The following is an 18,105-nucleotide window of genomic DNA, read 5'->3' on the forward strand; positions in this document are numbered from 1 at the left end:
AGGCAAAAATAGTTTCCAATGTTTGTTTTGCAGCGAGCCATTAATAGAGGCAGCACGTAACCCAAGCAGCAAGCGTGGCCCCACCAAGCTCCTTTCCTGCCCAGGAACTGTACTCGGAATCTCTGCACCAAGGCGCCAGAGCTTTGAACTGTGTCTGTGAGCATCTGTGCTTTATCTCATTTTATCGTGTGCGCTCATTATTAGCAAGATGTGTTCTAAAATATTAGAAAAGCCTAAGAAAGGTTATTTTGGGGTGGTTTTTTTTTTTTCCGTATAAATAAATGGTAATTCCTTTTTCACTTTACATCATTTCAGCTTCTGAAAGATTCCATAGGAAGGTTCTACTTTCAGATGGCCAGAGAAACCTGTCCTGTTGTCTAGGAAAGAGTTAAGACTCAGTGGGAAAGATTCTAGAACTTTTCTGGTTTGGGATACAACTTATATTTATTTATTTGTAATAGTTCGATATATTTTGTGTAATGTGGTTATGTCTAAAGATTCCAAATAAGAAGCTTCCTACTTTGGTAATGCCTCTAGGCTTTACTCTTTCTGTAAACCTTTTTGTTCAGCCATGTTGATCTTTTCACTAACTGCTAGATGGAAGGTTTATTCTCACTTTTGGAAACGTGATAATGTTGTGGCTCTTTTCCTTGTCAGTCTTACCCTTGTGTTGACAGAATTCCAAAAGAGAAAACGATGCATTCTAATTAAGATAATTCAAGGAGGATGTATTTACAAAAATACTCATAATAAAGGCGTTGGACTTGTATAGACAAACCACAAGGATAATGCAGTTATCTGGAGGTAGCAGCATCAGAAGGAAGAGAGGTATCAGAACCAGGAGAGTTTTGTAGAGCCCCCTGCCTGAAGAGGATGGTCTTCCATTGAGAAACATGGCCAGTCCAAGCTGACCTAGAGGGAGGGAATTAGGGGAATGAATATCCTGATTTCACTATGCTGCCTCCTTCTGATCTCCTCTCATGGCTCCCCATTGGCATAACGCAACCAGAAACCAGAGGGCATAGGAGCCTACTGATGTAATATACCTCCTGGGGCAGAGAGCAGAGTGGAGGAAAGGAGGCAGTGAGCCCAGAGGGACAAATGGTTGACATCTGGCGCGGCCGTCTTTTAGAATACAGTATACGTCTTACCTCTTCAAAAACCTTTTGCTTACTTTCCTAGACCAAAACTAGCTTTTTGGTTTGTTAGGATTTGGTCATTGACTGTTGCCTTCTGACTGTTTTACTTTGTGTACTGTTGTTACAGTATATAAAAGCTGTTACTTCTTTTTAACTTCTAAACGTGTTTGTCCTATCCATTCAACTGTTTTAAACCATTAGTACTGTGATTTTAAATTTTTTTCCATACTGTTTTTTTTAAAAATGTTTATTTTTGAGAGAGAGACAAAGCACAAGCAGGGGAAGGGCAGAGAGAGAGGGAGACACAGAATCCGAAGCAGACTCCAGGCTCTAAGCTGTCAGCACAGAGCCCGACTCAGGACTTGAACTCATGAGCTGTGAGATCACATCCTGAACCAAAGTCAGACAGTTAACTGGCTGAGCCACCCACACACCCTGACACATAACCATTTTTTCTGTAACTTTTTAGTATGAAAAGTTGTAAATATTTACACAAGTAGAAAGAATAGTGTAAGGAACTCCTAGATACTTATTACTAAACTTTAATTACAAAATTTGCTATTCTTGCTTTATTCCTACCCTCTCTACCCACCCTGACCGTGTACTTGTATTGATCATGTGAAGGCCATCGATAGTATGCCGATGATCATAATCTGTGTTGTCGTCATTATTGAGCCACTGGGATTGTGTTTGTACCCTTATTTTCATCTCTCTGTCTTTTTTTTTTCCAAATAAATTTTACTTCACTTGACATAGGATCCCATATATATGCACATTGGTGGCCTAAGAGAAATTTTTGTGAAAATTTAAAGAGTTGGCCTTAAGGTCACAGGCCTTCCTCCCTGTGTATACTTTATTATGAACTGTTCATCTAACCTTTTCTAAGAGAGACTTTTGTTTTAATGAGATTTAACTCATATATCGATTCTGCCATGTGGACCCAAACTGGTTTTTCAGGTGTTTCTTGATGTATTTTATGTTGTCATATCTGTTTTATAGCTGCCATTTCTGTACTTATCCCCAAATGTATGCAGCCTCTAAAATGAGATACTTACATAAATGTTCAGGGAAAATTGGAGCATCTGCTGCAAATTTCCATTAGCTCTTAATGCCTGAGCAGACACAGCTTTTCAAATCTGAATGTTTTGTCAGTTTCTTTTGTATTAGTTTTTTTCTTGAGATGACTTGAACTCCTCCTCCTCTTCATTCCACACTCTGTTTAAGGTGCGCACTGGAATATCCACAGGGAGCAGTTGCACTGCTCTCTTTCCTATTCTGTCATTAGGTAAAAGAGGGACCACATGAGTCACCTTTGTAACCCTGTGGGTACGCAAAGTCTGTTGAGCAAATCTTCACTCGTTAACCTGCGGACTATCAATCAGCCTATATGGATGTCATATTTCATGGAAGAGGAGACCTTAGATCTACAGTAGACCACCAAATCTTGGGCAAGAAATTGAATGTCAAGGATTTCTGTTATTAACAATGATTTAACTAATTCCCATTTAACAATTGAACTGAAAGAAATAAAGCCTTAAGTGAATGGTCCTAAAGTGAAATCATTAGTCACAGAAACAGCTACAGCTCCCCTTGGCCGAAAAATTGTGGAATTCTCAGGCAATAAGGTGACTTAAGACGTCACAAAGGATTTTCCTAAAGAAACAAGTTGTTCCCACACTGGTCCCTCTTTAGTGATTTAAGATTGAGTGTAGAAATTTAAAAACACTGTTTTTTCTGCTTGAGAAAGATGGAGAGGAACTACATAATCTTTTGAGAGGTAATGACCTCAGGTTGTTTAGAGAAGAGAGCGGCTAAAGGGCCGCAGTCACCCAGACTTCTAGGTCTGTGGGAGCTGGGGTAGTGGCCATCGTTGTAATGGCTGTTGGGTGCATTCCCTGCCACGAGCGCAGTTGGACATGGAAAAGAAACGAAAGCTGATCCCATTGGACAGAGTATCAAGAAGGAGGGAAGAAGCAGTACTAAAGCCGAGAGTAAAATGTTTGCATTTTTGCCTGATGTGGCCCTAGATATAGAAAGTTTGTGTGCCAGAAAGAGCAGAAAATAAGAGGAAAAGCTCTAACTGCTGCCAAGAGTAGATACGGGAGGGCTGGCACTGCAGCTGGTCAGAGTGCTGGTAGGTCCAGCAGGAGTTCGGTGTGATTTGGCAGGGGCTCAAGGGCCCTTCCGTGTTGATTCGGCCACCTGGGGGGAGGGAAGCCATGATTCACCTCCTAAAATAAGAATTCAGAGCCTGTGATTGAGGTTTAAGAATAGTATGGTCTTTGGTCTATAGCTGGTGCCACTAAAAATTTTGCTGGCATTTATTGAATGTTGTGAGTAAGACTCCAGAATGCACCTAAAATGTGGAAAAACAAAACTTGTTGCTGGAAAAAAGCCTAAACTGAAAAATGTGATCCAAGTCAACAAATTAATCTCACTTTGAGCCAAAGGAAATGTTTGAAATGAAAGTACTGCCAGGAAATAGAGGATTCAAGATTTAGGGAGAAAGATATTGTGAGTATTTTTTGTTTTGTGACTTCCTTGGCTGTAATGCATTGCTGGAACTTACAGAGAACCCCTTTTAAGGACTCTGAATATTTAGACCTGAAACACAACTAGAATGTCAGGTCTTTTTCCTTCTCTGATGCCCCTTTCCCTTTCAGGAAAATGAAATTACATATATTCGTGCATGAGTAACAGTTGACCACTAATATGGCCTCTAGGAAAAAACCACAGCATTGTTTGTGGTTTATCTTCAGGGAAATCAATCGAAGGAAGTAAAAGAAGGAACTGGATCATTGCTTTTATGTAGTTTCGTTTGCATCATACTTCTCAAAATTCACTCTGCCATTTACAAGAGGTTACCAGACTATCTTTTCATAACTCCAAAGATTTGGAGTGAAAAAAACAAATTTATGATTTTAATAATAAGACTATAATTATTTTTGATATAAGTAGTTGTCTCCCAAGAATTGTGTCAGTCATGTGTTAGTTTTGTTTGTTGGTTTTGTGGTAACTTGAGGTGGTTCCACATACCCTGGGAATGCTTGTGTCCCTTCAGTCAAGGAATAGCAGTCCTGTTTTTTTGTTTTTTGTGTTTTTTTGGCATTGCACAAAGGAGAGGGCATACTAATTGGGTCCAGCTAGATGTCTGGGGGAAAGAAAGTGAAGAAAAAAGGATATGCATATTGTTAAAGTCATTTCCAAAGAAAGAAATAGATGGAAAGATCATCCTCAGTCTTGATAGGGGATGACATTCTCTAGAGAAGTTCCAAGCAGTTTAAGTCTCTGCTGGGGATACAGGTATGCTGATAATGGAGCTCCCAGGTTAGAAAATAACTGAGATTAGCTTAAACTCTAGGAGTAGCTCAGGTTTCCTATAATTGCATTCTTATAATACCTCTAACCCGATATTTCTTCCTGTTGTATATTATCCTTTCTAGATATGGAAGAAAGCAGCAGTGTTGCCATGTTGGTGCCAGATATTGGGGAACAGGAAGCTATATTGACTGCTGAAACTGTCATCAGTTCATCACTGGAAATTGATGAACAAAGAAAAGTTAAAACAGATCCATTGATCCATGTTATCCAGAAGTTAAGCAAGATAGTAGAACATGAAAAGTCACAAAAATGTCTTTTGATCGGGAAAAAACGCTCACGTTCAAGTGCTGCAACACACTCTCTTGAAACCCAAGAACTTTGTGAGATTCCAGCTAAAGTAACCCAGTCCCCTGCTGGGATCAGAAGGGCTGAGATGTCTCAGATACATTTTACCCCTGGCTCTCTTGCCCAGAACGATGGGAAGACTATGTCTTACCAGTGTAGCCTTTGCAAGTTTCTGTCATCATCGTTTTCTGTGTTAAAAGATCATATCAAGCAGCATGGTCAGCAAAATGAAGTGATATTAATGTGCTCAGAGTGCCACATTACATCTAAAAGCCAAGAGGAACTTGAAGCTCACGTGGTAAACGACCACGAAAACGATGCCAACAGTCACACTCAATCCAAAGCCCAGCAGTGTGTAAGCCCTTCCAACTCTTTGTGTCAGAGGCCCACAGAAAGAAACCATGAAACCATTTCTGATGTCCAAGTGAGTGTGGACAGTGCGCAAACGCACGCTGCCCAAAACACACCCATGGCAGAAATGGGTAAGAGGAAATGGTATGCGTATGAACAGTATGGCATGTACCGATGCTTGTTTTGTAGTTACACCTGTGGCCAGCAGAGAATGTTGAAAACACATGCTTGGAAACATGCTGGGGAGGTTGACTGCTCCTATCCGATCTTTGAAAATGAAAATGAGCCCCTAGGCCTGCTGGATTCTTCAGTGGCTGCTGAACCTGGTGGGGTGGATGCAGTCGTCATTGCTATTGGAGACAACGAACTGAGTATCCACAATGGGCCTTCAGTACAAGTACAGATTTGCAGCTCAGAACCGTTATCCTCTTCGTCTCCTTTAGGACAGAGTGCAGAAGGTGGAGTTCATCTGACTCAGTCAGTTACCCTTGACCCCAGTGAGGAAGAGATGCTAGAGGTGATATCTGATGTGGAGGAGAACCTGATCGCTGATAGTCTGCTTTCATCCGCACAGAAAATCATTAGTAGTAGTCCAAATAAAAAAGGTCATGTTAACGTGATAGTAGAACGTTTGCCAAGTGCTGAAGAAACTCTTTCACAGAAACATTTCCTCATGAATGCTGAAATCGAAGAGGGAAAAAACCTGAGCCCGACAGAATCCCAGATTGGGGGTGAAGGAAGAGATGAAGTTTATCATGCTGATAAATGTACTGTTGATATTGGGGGGCTGATCATAGGCTGGAGCAATCCAGAGAAGAAAGACAGTGAGTTAATAACCAAAGGACTGGCTACTGATGAGAATGCCCCACCAGGCCGAAGAAGGACAAATTCTGAGTCTCTCCGACTACACTCGTTAGCTGCAGAAGCCCTCGTCACAATGCCCATAAGAGCCGCAGAACTGACAAGGGCCAACCTTGGGCACTATGGGAATATAAACCTTTTAGATCCAGATACCGGACAAAGGCAAGTGGACAGTACGTTGGCGGCTTATTCTAAAATGATGTCGCCACTTAAAAACTCTTCAGATGGATTAACTGGTTTTGACCAAAGCAACTCTACGTTGGTAGCACTCCCAGAGGGTAGGCAGGAGTTGTCAGATGGGCAAGTGAAGACGGGTATCAGCATGTCCTTACTGACTGTGATCGAAAAGTTGAGGGAAAGGACAGACCAAAATGCTTCCGACGATGACATTTTGAAAGAGCTGCAGGACAACGCCCAGTGCCAACCCAACAGTGACGCAGGTTTATCGGGAAGCAATGTGGTGGAATACATCCCTAATGCTGATCGACCCTACCGCTGCCGCCTGTGTCACTACGCAAGTGGTAACAAGGGCTACATCAAGCAGCACTTGCGGGTCCATCGACAGAGACAGCCCTATCAGTGTCCTATCTGTGAGCACATAGCTGACGACAGCAAAGATTTGGAGAACCACATGATCAACCACTGCAAAACAAGAATATACCAGTGCAAGCAGTGTGAAGAGTCGTTTCATTATAAGGTAAGCATTGGTTCGTGAAATCATTCGGAGAACCTTAGGCTTTTTAGAGCAAAGAGGGAACTTGGCAGAGAGTCCAGCCATCTCATTTTATAGATAAGGAAACTGAGGTGAGGCCTAGGAAAGTTTGGCAATTTGCCCAGGGGATCCCAACTAATTAGTATTAAAATTGGGACTGAAATCTAGGTCATCAGGATTGGTGTAGGATTGTTTTCCCGTCTGCTTCCTCCTTAACAGTGTCTGTGTTTATCACTTTTAGTGTTTTAGCGTGTATATCTTTTTTTAAACGTGTTGATTTTAAATTGCAAGGTAATTTCAAGAGAATGTACAGGGGAAGGACTTAACAGTTGATTTATCCAGATGTAATCCTACATCGATGCAAACAAACTCCCATCTTCCATTTCCCCAAAATGCAGGTTGCTCGCTTCAGCCACACAACCAGCCAACAGTAATCTGTGTCCTTGCGAGAGGGAAAGTGTGCTATGTTGGACTTCATGACAGACAGTAAAGTGGAAATAGAGCCACATGTGTTTAATGGGCAGTTTAAGGGACTGTAAGGATTTTGACCGTGATTTTCATCCTATGTACTACCTTAAAACCAACAACCAGCATGAGATGCTGTTTTCCTAAAGGAAACAGGATTCATTGAATCATTAGTTTAGAACTTTTCTTCTCCAGTGTTGCCAGTTGACTGTCTGGAGGGCAAAAAAAAAAAAAAAGAAAAAAGTGTCCTAAAAGGCTAACTGGGATGTAGACTTCTCTCAGCCTTTGAGTCTGAGATTCACTGCCTCCTTGGATTGCCCTCATGGTGTTCTGAAGTGGCCTCAGGCTGCTAGACAACCAGCACATCCAAATGGGCTGTAAAAGCAAGTTCCAGAAGTTTCTTTTGTTCCTGCACTCTTGATTTGTGGGGGTAGTGGTGAAGGAAGAAGATATCCATCAACACGTTAGCTGGTGTTGAAAGGCAAGAATTAGCAGGAGTCCAGCAGTTACTGGTTGGATTTATTTTTGTGAAAGCATTGGGTTATTCCAAACGCTCTGCTCTTCCCTCCTCTGGGCCTGCCAGTGGTTCAGTAAGCACGCACGTGCCGTGCAGAAACCCCTCTGAAGATAGCGGGGGCTTGCTTTTGGAGAATGCAAAAAGAACTGCCTTTTTGATGAGATTGTGATTTCTCCAGTGTATTTCTTTCCGTAAACTGTCAAATAAATCAGATAATCTTTTAGCACATTTGGTTTTAAAATATTGGTAATGTGTTCTAGGTACCACGCCATGAAAGCAATTAACTGCTTCAGCAGTCTCTTAGTAACAGTGCAAGTATATTTATTGAAAGTTACGTGGGACTATTTCTCAATTTTTTAGAGTCAACTGAGGAACCATGAGAGAGAGCAACACAGCCTTCCAGATACCTTGTCAGTAGCAGCTTCTAATGAGTCAAGAATTTCCAGTGATACAGCTGATGGAAAAGGTGTTCAAGAAGGTATCTGCATTTTTTTGACTAGCGTATTAGGTTTTTTAAAAAGCCCTTAGTTGTCATGTGGGTTATTTTCAGGACTAAAGCCGCATATGTTCTCTATTTTCATACTGTGGATGTGAATGAATCTTACCTGTGTTCCTGAGGTGATTCTGAGCACTAAATGAAATGCTATATTAGTAAGTAGTCAACTGTGTAGGTAGATAACACGTTGAAATTTATGCTGCCCTATAAGAGCCGAGTACATCACGAACCCTTGGGTGACACCCCAGCAAGCCAGGGAAGCTGCAGTGTGGAAAGCAAGCCCTCCCCTGTCTCAGTACCAGTTGACCCACTGAGAATATAGCAGCTTTTGCAGATGGCAGGGCCCCCACCTCAAACTGTAAGTGAGGCTTCCTGCTGTGATCTTATTCTTATCCAAGTATGACTGCCAGATTTCATCTGCATTATTTAAGAAAAAAAAAAAAAAAGCCAAAAAAACAGAAGATCTTTTTGTGTACTAGTTAGGTACCAGTCGGCTGAGTTTCTGCTAATAGGAATATTAGAATCAAAAGATTTAATTAGAGTTCCATGAAAAAGCGGATGCCACATCCGGAGAATGAGGGATAAAGTGTAATAAGCTGTGCTTCCTTGCATCAGCTCTCTTAAATTGATATACTCTAAATGTCTCAAGTGCGGTACATAGTGTTTATGGGAAATAAAACATATTGGGGTGACTTTCCTTTTTAGATTTCCTAAGAATTAAAGTTAGAAACAACTGCAGAGTAAAATGTTTTACCATAATGGTTCATTAAATTATACCCCAGAAAGCATAACTGATTCAAGAATGTTTCTGAAAGAACTGATTTTGACACCACTGTAGCACCAAAATTCCCTTGTCAGACAGATGTCATCCCTGTAAAACTATCCAAAACAAAAGGAGTTTATGACATAGCATCTGTTTCTGGAAGAGATGGCTGAGCTAAAACCGTTTTGTTTCCTTTTTACAAAATAGCCCTAAATGCCTCCTTTTATTTTAATTCATTATGTTTCCATATCCCCTTAAAGGAGACATTAAAACATTTGATGTCATTGGACCATAAATCCCTAATGAAGGAATAAAGTAAATACTACTCAGCGGCACCACCTGCGTGCGGTTAACACTAGCGGCGGAATGTGTCTTTTCTAGCACCGTCTTCAAAAGCGGTAATTTATAAAACTGTCCAAATGGGTTAACAAATCAGAACCACAATTTTAATAAAAAAGATTAAAATGTCAGCTCAAAATTAAAGTAACCAGTTTGAGCTTTACCGCGACGGCATCTGTCCACCATATTCCATTTTACGGCATCTTTTCTTTGTGCGTCCTGCTGTTTCTTGTGGTTGAATGTATGGGTTTTAAATTGCTGCCATGTCCGTTTTTCTCTCACTTCACTGCATTTGCTTTTCTCTGTCATAGTGGTCCAACAATTCAGGTGACTGATTACCGCCTGCACACTTACACCGATACTTGATGAATTCAGTATTAGCACTTTTGAAATCTGGTTGTTGAGCCAAAAAACAAGTGTTTAGCTCACAAAGAAGGTCAGAATAATTCGTGTTTTACTCTAGATTTTTTAGCCTTGTAGTAAACTTACTGGACAAGTTGGGGGAAGTGTGCCTCAGTGGTCCCCAGCCACTGCCCATTATGATGGCACAGATAACTTGGGACAGGTTTTTGACTCAGAGACCCAGTGTAACAGTACTTCAGACATTGTTCTGCCAGAAGGCATGGCGCACCCATTCCGAGCTGGATACCAAGCTAGGTGCAGGGAGTACGGTGAAGGCCTCACTGCCTGTAAGAAACCCAGCCCCGGAGGAAGACAGAACCGTATGACGGCTGTGTCGGCAGAGAGCACACGTGCTGTGTTAGAGCCACGGGCAAAGCATTCTCATATGATGTTCCTTCGCAGACATCATTAATGAAATCATTCGTTATTGCAAACATACGATTCATGAACCCCGGGGGATGCAATGTAGACAAAACGCACAGATCCCTGTCTTCAGGGAGTCTACAGCAAGGGACAGGTCAGAGGCCTGACACAGACCTGCATGTGACGTACAGACTGCAGCGAAGGAAGAATAGAGTTCTCCTAAAGCTTACTCAATAAACCATGCTGGGAGATTCTAGAATTTCCATCCTGTAGCTGAGAAAACCGAGTCTTCAGGAGGTGAAATGCTTTGCCCACAGTCATCCTGGTACTAGGTAGAAGAGCAAGGACGAAGCCCAAATCGTTGAACTTTAAATCGTGTATTCTTTCCATTGGAAACAGTTGCTTGAAGTAGCACAGGCTCTCATTCTGTGCTATATTAAGTTTTTCCATCTGTCATTTTTATTAGTTGTCATTGATCTGTAATATTTCTCACACAAAACCATTATCCAATATTTCACACCTCATTTTTTTCAGGGTTTTAAAAAAAACTGTATTTGGAACAATGCCACTTATAATCAAGTCCAAGTTTTTAACCTAGCAATTAAGAGCGATACTTACATTATAATTATGATTAGAGTGTATATTAATGTTGTAGACGTATACCAGGAAATTAGGACATTTTGTTCTGCCTGACAAAAGTAGTTACAGGCGAAAGAGAATTTCAATTTTAGAAAGCTTAAATTTCACTTAAGAATTTTCTTTGTTAAAATTTCAGCGTGGGATTCTCTTCTGCCACCAATTTTACGTTTATGCACTGTGCGCTAATATTCTACCTAAGCTTCCTTGCGGCTCTGCCTTATTCTTCAGGTTTCCATGCTTGCTTTGTTTCTGAATGTAAAGCCATCGGCCTGTGAATGGCCCACAGACTTTGTGCTTACAGAAGAGTAAAGAAGGTGTTGAATATCTTCAGGAACAGTTTTACATGATCAAATCATTCAGCTTGTGTTGTCTCAGGCTTACCCTGATTTAAATTACCCAGCCTTGTTGGTGCAGAGTAAGTGTGGTGACATGGCCTATTTCCAATCGGATCCATATATTCTGAATTTCAGAGGGCTGCAGATTCATGTTAATGATAACATTTGTCCTTGTAATGTGTCAGTTTGCCAGGCATATGCTACATTATATAGCACTTAATAATTTGCGGTTGTTTTTCCTCCCATTGTTGCACTGGTACCTGGCATTTTTATAAACAAAGGAAACCCATAGGGTGGAAAAGCTTTGGGCTTTTTTATTTATTTATTTTGAGAGAGAGAGTGTAAGCGGGGCAGGGGCAGAGAGAGAGAGGGAGAATCCCAAGCAGGCTCCAAACTCCATGCTGAGCCCAACACCAGTCTCGATCCCACAAACCATGAGATCATGACCTGAGCCGAAATCAAGAGTCGGTGGCTTAACCAATTGAGCTACCCAGGTGCCCCAAGCTTTAGGCTTTTTATGTTGAGTTTGTTATATATGCTATGTAGCCGTACTGTGTAATATTGTCTTATAGTGTTAGATCACAGCTTGTTGGCAAATCAGTGTTTCCTTAAGACAGTTTATCCAATATCAATTAGACTAACACTTTTCAAGTTAACAGTTAATTCTGTTTAATTCAGAATTAATTCAGCTGCTGCACAGTCAACAGGGCATCTGGCATCAGCTTATTTTATTGTAGCATTTTGTACAAGGTCATGCAGAAACCAAGTCAATGTATCTATATTTGCAGGTGAGATGATGTTCACTTTGTATCTGCTGATAGTCCAGTTGCAGGAGAAACTGGAAAACCATGTTCAAACTTAACTTTATTAAAAGAGAAAGCCTTGTTGGAAATGTTGGTACAATGCACTGTAAATATTCATTTACAGTGGAGATGCTGTCATTTCTATCTAAGTATGTCACTAAAGCTCTCCAATCCCTTGTCTAGGGAGTAAGTCTTCAGTACAGAAACAGTATAGATGTGACGTGTGCGATTATACAAGTACAACCTACGTTGGTGTCAGAAACCACCGGCGAATCCATAACTCTGACAAGCCATACAGGTAAGTGTGACGGTCATAGAGCTTTAATGCTTGTGTTAGAATATCTTACAGTAAAGGAAACAAGTAGAAATAGTTAAAGATTCATAACACTTATTTAAACACAGATTGTGTGCAAAGAAACTCACTACTGGTTTCATGAGTGTTTGTTAAGGAACATGAACTTTAAGCTTGGGTCTTAGGACAATAGGCATTTTGTCTAGTTAAAATGTAGGAAAATGTCTACTTCTGTCAGATATGTTTTCAGTTTCAGTTGGGTATAAATTATCATAGCAGATTTTCAGTGCTTAGACTACAGTTCAGTAATTTGGTGGGTTAAGTAGTCAATATTTCAGAAAAGATGCTTAAAACTAAAATTCCCTATGAAAAACTCTGTGTTTGAAAATTAAGCTGTCATTTAATAGAATTTTGTTTCGTGATTTTTCACAAAAGCCAATCCTAACACATATTTTCAGGAAATACAGGCCTTGTCAGGTGATCGAATAGAAAAGTAGAAATCATTTCTTAAGTAAACTTTGCCTCTTGAGAATGCACTGCGTGTTGTTTATGTCTGGTAAAGGTTCAAACGTTTCTGCGGAAGCGTGTCCAGCTGCCACAGAGCAATCTGTTGCGCTTGCAGCCATGATGGAATGTCAGGTTCCTACTCAAAACTGACATAGTCACCATGACTAACCGTGCTAGGCCACGGGCATGAACTGTTTCAGCTGCCTATCAAAATCTGCTTCACATTTTAACTTGTGTCCCCAGCCATGGTATGGGTATGACACAAGTAGGTGTGGGGGAGTCACAGTATTAGCAGCTAGATGAAGACTTGACGGACTATGCCTGAAAATGCCATTGTTTGACGCTCGAAGTGTGTGTCTCTCTCTATATATATGGCTTTTAATATGTAACATGTGCTTAATTTCCTAAGCAGCAGACTTGTGTATAATCACTCTTCTTCAGACCGTATGTCCATTTGCAAAGACTTGTAATTCTCTGGAAGGTGTTTGGCCTTGCCTCAGTGTGTGTGTGTTTATTTCAAACACTTTTAAAACTAGGATCCCTAGTTTCCCCAGAGTACAATGAAGGCCATTAACCATTATTAACAGTAACTCAGTGCCAGAAAATACATATGAGAGTGATAGGTGGTATTTGCATGTATCATTTATGATTTGCACTAGAAAGTATTTAGGAGAACATTATGAAAACAGGGGACGCTAGTTCATCTGATAGGAGAAAGCTTTGCCTTTATATTTTGGGTATCTTTATTTTTAAATTCAATGACATACCATGCCAATTCATGTGATCCAGGCAAGAATAAAATTAGATATAGACTCTTTATTCAAATTCATTGAGAAAAATTTATTGAGCAGATAATTGTGTTCCAGGAGCTGTGCTAGGCTCTTAGACTGTAGTCATGATAAAAGGGATATCGTCCCTCTGTCATGAACCCTGTAGACAAACAATAAACAAGTAAACTCTCAAGAATACAATTAGGATAAAAGAGGTTAATGATTGATTCCAAGTCTGTAGAGGAAAGTCTCACATCTACTTGAGTAGATTAGTCTTATAGCTTAAAGATTTATCTTGACAGTTTTTGGTGTCCTGGGGTTTGTGTTTTCTTGTGTTCTTAAAATATTCACAGACTCCTAGGATTGGTTGTAATTGTCCTCAAGTCTTCCTGCCAGTGGGCAGTGCACTCTGAGAACCCTTTTCCTCTTAAAGCAGAGAAGTCTCAGCGTGTTATTTTCCAAGTTTATACACACTACACTTTGTCACTGGGTTTGGCTGAGTGTTTATGTCTCAGAAGAAATGTCATACATCCCCCTTCCCTGTAAATATAACCAGCTTTTTCTCATAAGTCTTATTTTCCAACTGTCAAATCTTGTGACTCCTTTTTTAAATACTTTAAATCCACATAGGATTTGCAGTCTACAGAGCACTGTGAATTAACACACTGTATTCCAGTATGCTTCTAGGATTTTCTGTTCCTGGTCATAAACTTCGTTTTAAGCTAAGCTAGTAAGCATAGCCTTCTTGAGATCTAATTTGATCTAAGTTATCACAGTAGTTTTTCTGGCTTATTGCACATAGGCTTCATTCAGTTTTGCTGCCTGGTACACTTACTGGTCAGAGTTTGGGCTTATTTTTCTCAGAATCCATACCCTACACATTTCTGATTACCTACTTTTTTGTTAAGGAACATACTCACCGGGAGCAATGGTGAACTCCTCAGAGTTAGAGTGCCTTATTGCACAACTTGTAGTCTTTGCACAAAGGCAGAACAGGTGTGGTGTGTGTTTGAATGTGCCTGCTTTGTAATAGATTTTCTGCAATATTTATAACTGTTTTTTGCTCATGCCTTTACTTTTTATGTTGCCATTCCAATCCTTCACGGAACCTATTGTGTGATCTGGGCAGTACATTTTCATGTATAAGAACCCTGGTTCTGGGGACAGATAGTCTCGGGATTGAATCTGAGCTCTCTGACTTACGGCATTTGTTACCTTGAGCAAACAATTTCACCCTGCTATGCTTGGTCTTGTCTTTTCTAAAATGAGGATAATTAAGACACCTGCTTTACAGGGTAGATGTGAGGACTAAACTAAACAGCATACGTGATGTACTGGCACAAACTAAGCACCCAGTAAGTGGTGGCCATCTAATACTCATTGGCCTGGCTTCTGTCCTCGTCCCCTCCCACTGATTCATTGTCTAACACCACCCCCCCCCCCACCAACCCCCTAAAAATGCTGTTTACCTCTCATTTTGGAAAACAAAGGATAATCCTGTTCCTGGACAGACAGACATAGCTTATTTATTTTACAAAAGGGATGCTATCCCCAGGTAGAAGTATTGTCACAGCTGAGGTCCCCGTGCCGTGTTGCCTGCCTTGAAGGCAACCTAGTGTCCTGTGTAGCACTTCTGCTTTATAGTCTCAGGCCTGGGCCACGGACCTCCTTTGCCCAACTGGGTGACCTTGTGGAGGTTATTCCAAGCTAAGCCTCCTTTCCCATACAAAACGGGAAAATACTGCCTAGCTCATGAAGCTCTGTGAGGATTGGATGAGGTTATGTGTATTAAGCACCCAGCATATTTCCCGGTGCATCAAAGGGGCTGGTTTTCCCCTGCTGCTCATGCAGTTGTACAGGCATCTCAGAAACTCTGTCCTCATTACAGAAGGAGAGCTATTTTCCGTTCTTGTGTGAGGACAGGGAAAGATGAAAAAGGCATCATCCCGCCTCAGTCCTACCAAATCAGCAAACTTTGTTTTTCAGTGCTTTAGTAAGGAACGTTCTATGTAAAGCACATACCCATTATAGTTATACCTGATGTTTAGGACATTGGCCCCACAGTTACTAAAAGGTTCCTTTCAGGATTTTCAAACATTAGATCATCCTCAGTTTAGTGTTAATATTGCAGTTCTAGAATTCCCCCTGGTTTACATCCCGCAGTATCACTTTTGTGACTGGCTGGAGATGGAAGATGGGATGACAAAATATTTTCCTCAAGTTACCGAGTTTCCTTCTAACTATATGACATTGAACCATTTTTCCTTAGAAACACAGTTGTGTTGGTACTTCGTTCTGAAACTCCACCATGGCACAGTGAGGGGTAGGTGCGACAACATGACGAAGAAGGAAATGGGCTTTGGCATAAAGCACTTGGTATATGACCTGGCATGTATTAGGTGCTCAGGAAATGGTTACTGATAGTTATCTGTATACCTCAGTTTGCCTTATCTAGGAAATAGCTCTGGTTCTGTAAGTTTTTTGTACTTTGAAAAAAAAATGTATAATGGTGTTACTATACTTTTTCTTCTTTAAGTAGAAAAGCTACCCACATAAGTATGTTGAATTTTTTAAGAGTCCTGTTTTAATACCTAGGCCAAAAATACCCAATGTTTCCCTAAATGTTTCAAAAATGTACTTTTAGGGGCACCTGAGTGGCTCAGTGCGTTAGGTGTCCAACTTTGCTTCAGATCATGATCTCGTGGTTCATGGGTTTGAGCCCCATATTGGGCTCTGCACTGACAGCTCAGAGCCTGGAGCCTGCTTTGGATTCTGTGTCTCCCTCTTTCTGCCCCTCCCTTGCTCGTGCTCTGTCTCTCTTTCTCTCTCAAAAATAAATAAAAACATTAAAAAACATTTTTTTTAAAATTTTTTTTTTTGAGACAGAGAGAGACAGCATGAACGGGGGAGGGTCAGAGAGAGGGAGACACAGAATCCGAAACAGGCTCCAGGCTCTGAGCTGTCAGCACAGAGCCCGACGCAGGGCTCGAACTCACGGACCGCGAGATCATGACCTGAGCCGAAGTCGGCCGCTTAACCGACTGAGCCACCCAGGCGCCCCTAAAAAACATTTTTAATATACTTTTAGAGTTAGTTTGTTCATATCAGAAGCTAAACAAGGTCCAAATGTTGCATTTGATTGAAAACTCTCTTAAGCCTTTCTCTCTCTTTAAAATTTTTAATACTTGGGGCGCCTGGGTGGCGCAGTCATTTAAGCGTCCGACTTCAGCCAGGTCACAATCTCGCGGTCCTTGAGTTCGAGCCCTGCGTCAGGCTCTGGGTTGATGGCTCAGAGCCTGGAGCCTGTTTCCGATTCTGTGTCTCCCTCTCTCTCTGCCCCTCCCCGTTCATGCTCTGTCTCCCTCTGTCCCAAAAATAAATAAACGTTGAAAAAAAAATTTTTTTTTTAATTTTTAATACTTTATAATTTAAGGTGGTATATGTCCTGAAAATTGCATAAATTATAAGTGTGCAGCTTGGCCAATGGGTCACATTCACTCCTCCTCTTAACTACTCAGACCATGAAATAAGCCATTGCCAGCCCCTCTGCAGCACTTTTCTCGGGGCCCCCAGGCACCAGCTCCCTTTCTCCTCTGCCCCTCCAACCATCTTGACTTCTAACATCATGATTTTGCCTTTTTTTTGACTTAACAGAAATGATATCATGCAGTACATAGTCTTTTTTTTTTTTTTTTTTTAAGTTCATTCATTTAAGTAAGCTGTATACCCAGCACAGGGCTGGAACTCACAACCCTGAGACTGAGTCACATGTTCACATGTTCTTCCAACTGAGCCAGCCTGGCGCCCTGGTGCATATTCTTTTATATCAGGCTCATCATCATTGTGTGTAATGTAACGTAGAACTAACACTGTCCTTTTCATTGCCATATAGTATTCCATTGTGAGACTGGCAATTTATTCATTCACTCTACTAGTGATAGGTATTGGGATTATTGCCAGATTTTCCCGCTATTGTGAATAATGCCTTTTGAACATTCTTTTACGTGTTTTTGGTACGTATATGAAATTGAGTCCATTTTCATTGGGTTTATATCTAGGAGTGAAATATCTGGGTAATAGGGGCTGCATATATATTCAGCTTTGGTAGATCTCAACAATTATCCAAAATGGCTATACCAGTTTACAGTGACTATACCAGCTCATAGTCTGACCAACACTTCATATTGTCAGTCTTTAATTTTCATCGTTCTGGTAGGTGTGTAGAGGTATGTTGTTGTGGTTCTGATTTGCATTTTCCTGATGATTTATGAGGTTGAGTATCTTTTTTGCCTGTTTGTATACTATTGCCCATTCCCTTATTGGTTGTCTGCCTTTTTCTTACTGACTTGCAACAGTCTGTGCTGAATACAAGTTCCTTGTCTATTATGTATATTGCACGTATCTGCTAAACTATGGTTTGTCTTTCTACTCTCTCAGTTATGTTTCTGACAAACAGAAATTCTAATATTTAATGTAGTCAGATTTATGAATCTTTTTCTAGTGATTACGGCTTTTGTGTCTTTATACTCTGAAACTGATGTTGATGTCTTTGAAATACCCTTGTAAGATACATGATTCGAAGTAAAAATGTGTACTTATAAAGTAAGGATTCGGATTTTAGGGATGCACATCAGCTGGGTCAAAAATATTGTGTGCTTATATGTTAATGAGCCTATATTTTGTTC

At 40.7% G+C, this 18,105-nt stretch overlaps 1 protein-coding gene across 4 annotated transcripts in view; it reads left to right on the top strand.

Moving 5' to 3' along the window:
- ZNF507 (zinc finger protein 507) overlaps window positions 1–18,105 on the top strand; it is a 47,260-nt gene that overhangs the window by 3,023 nt on the left and 26,132 nt on the right. For 3 of the 4 annotated variants that reach the window (XM_086689563.1, XM_086689562.1, XM_086689564.1), the window contains 4 exons: window positions 34–156; window positions 4,583–6,714; window positions 8,072–8,189; window positions 12,035–12,149. In XM_086689563.1, coding sequence (XP_086545689.1) covers window positions 4,585–6,714; window positions 8,072–8,189; window positions 12,035–12,149 — 2,363 coding nt within the window. In that variant the 5' untranslated portion in view covers window positions 34–156; window positions 4,583–4,584. The remainder of the gene's footprint in view (window positions 1–33; window positions 157–4,582; window positions 6,715–8,071; window positions 8,190–12,034; window positions 12,150–18,105) is intronic. The other variant, XM_025914913.2, reaches the window with a different exon arrangement.

This window comes from Puma concolor, chromosome E2 (assembly GCF_028749965.1).
Source record: "Puma concolor isolate L17-30 chromosome E2, mPumCon1.1.hap2, whole genome shotgun sequence".
NCBI classification, from domain to species: Eukaryota; Metazoa; Chordata; class Mammalia; order Carnivora; family Felidae; genus Puma; species Puma concolor.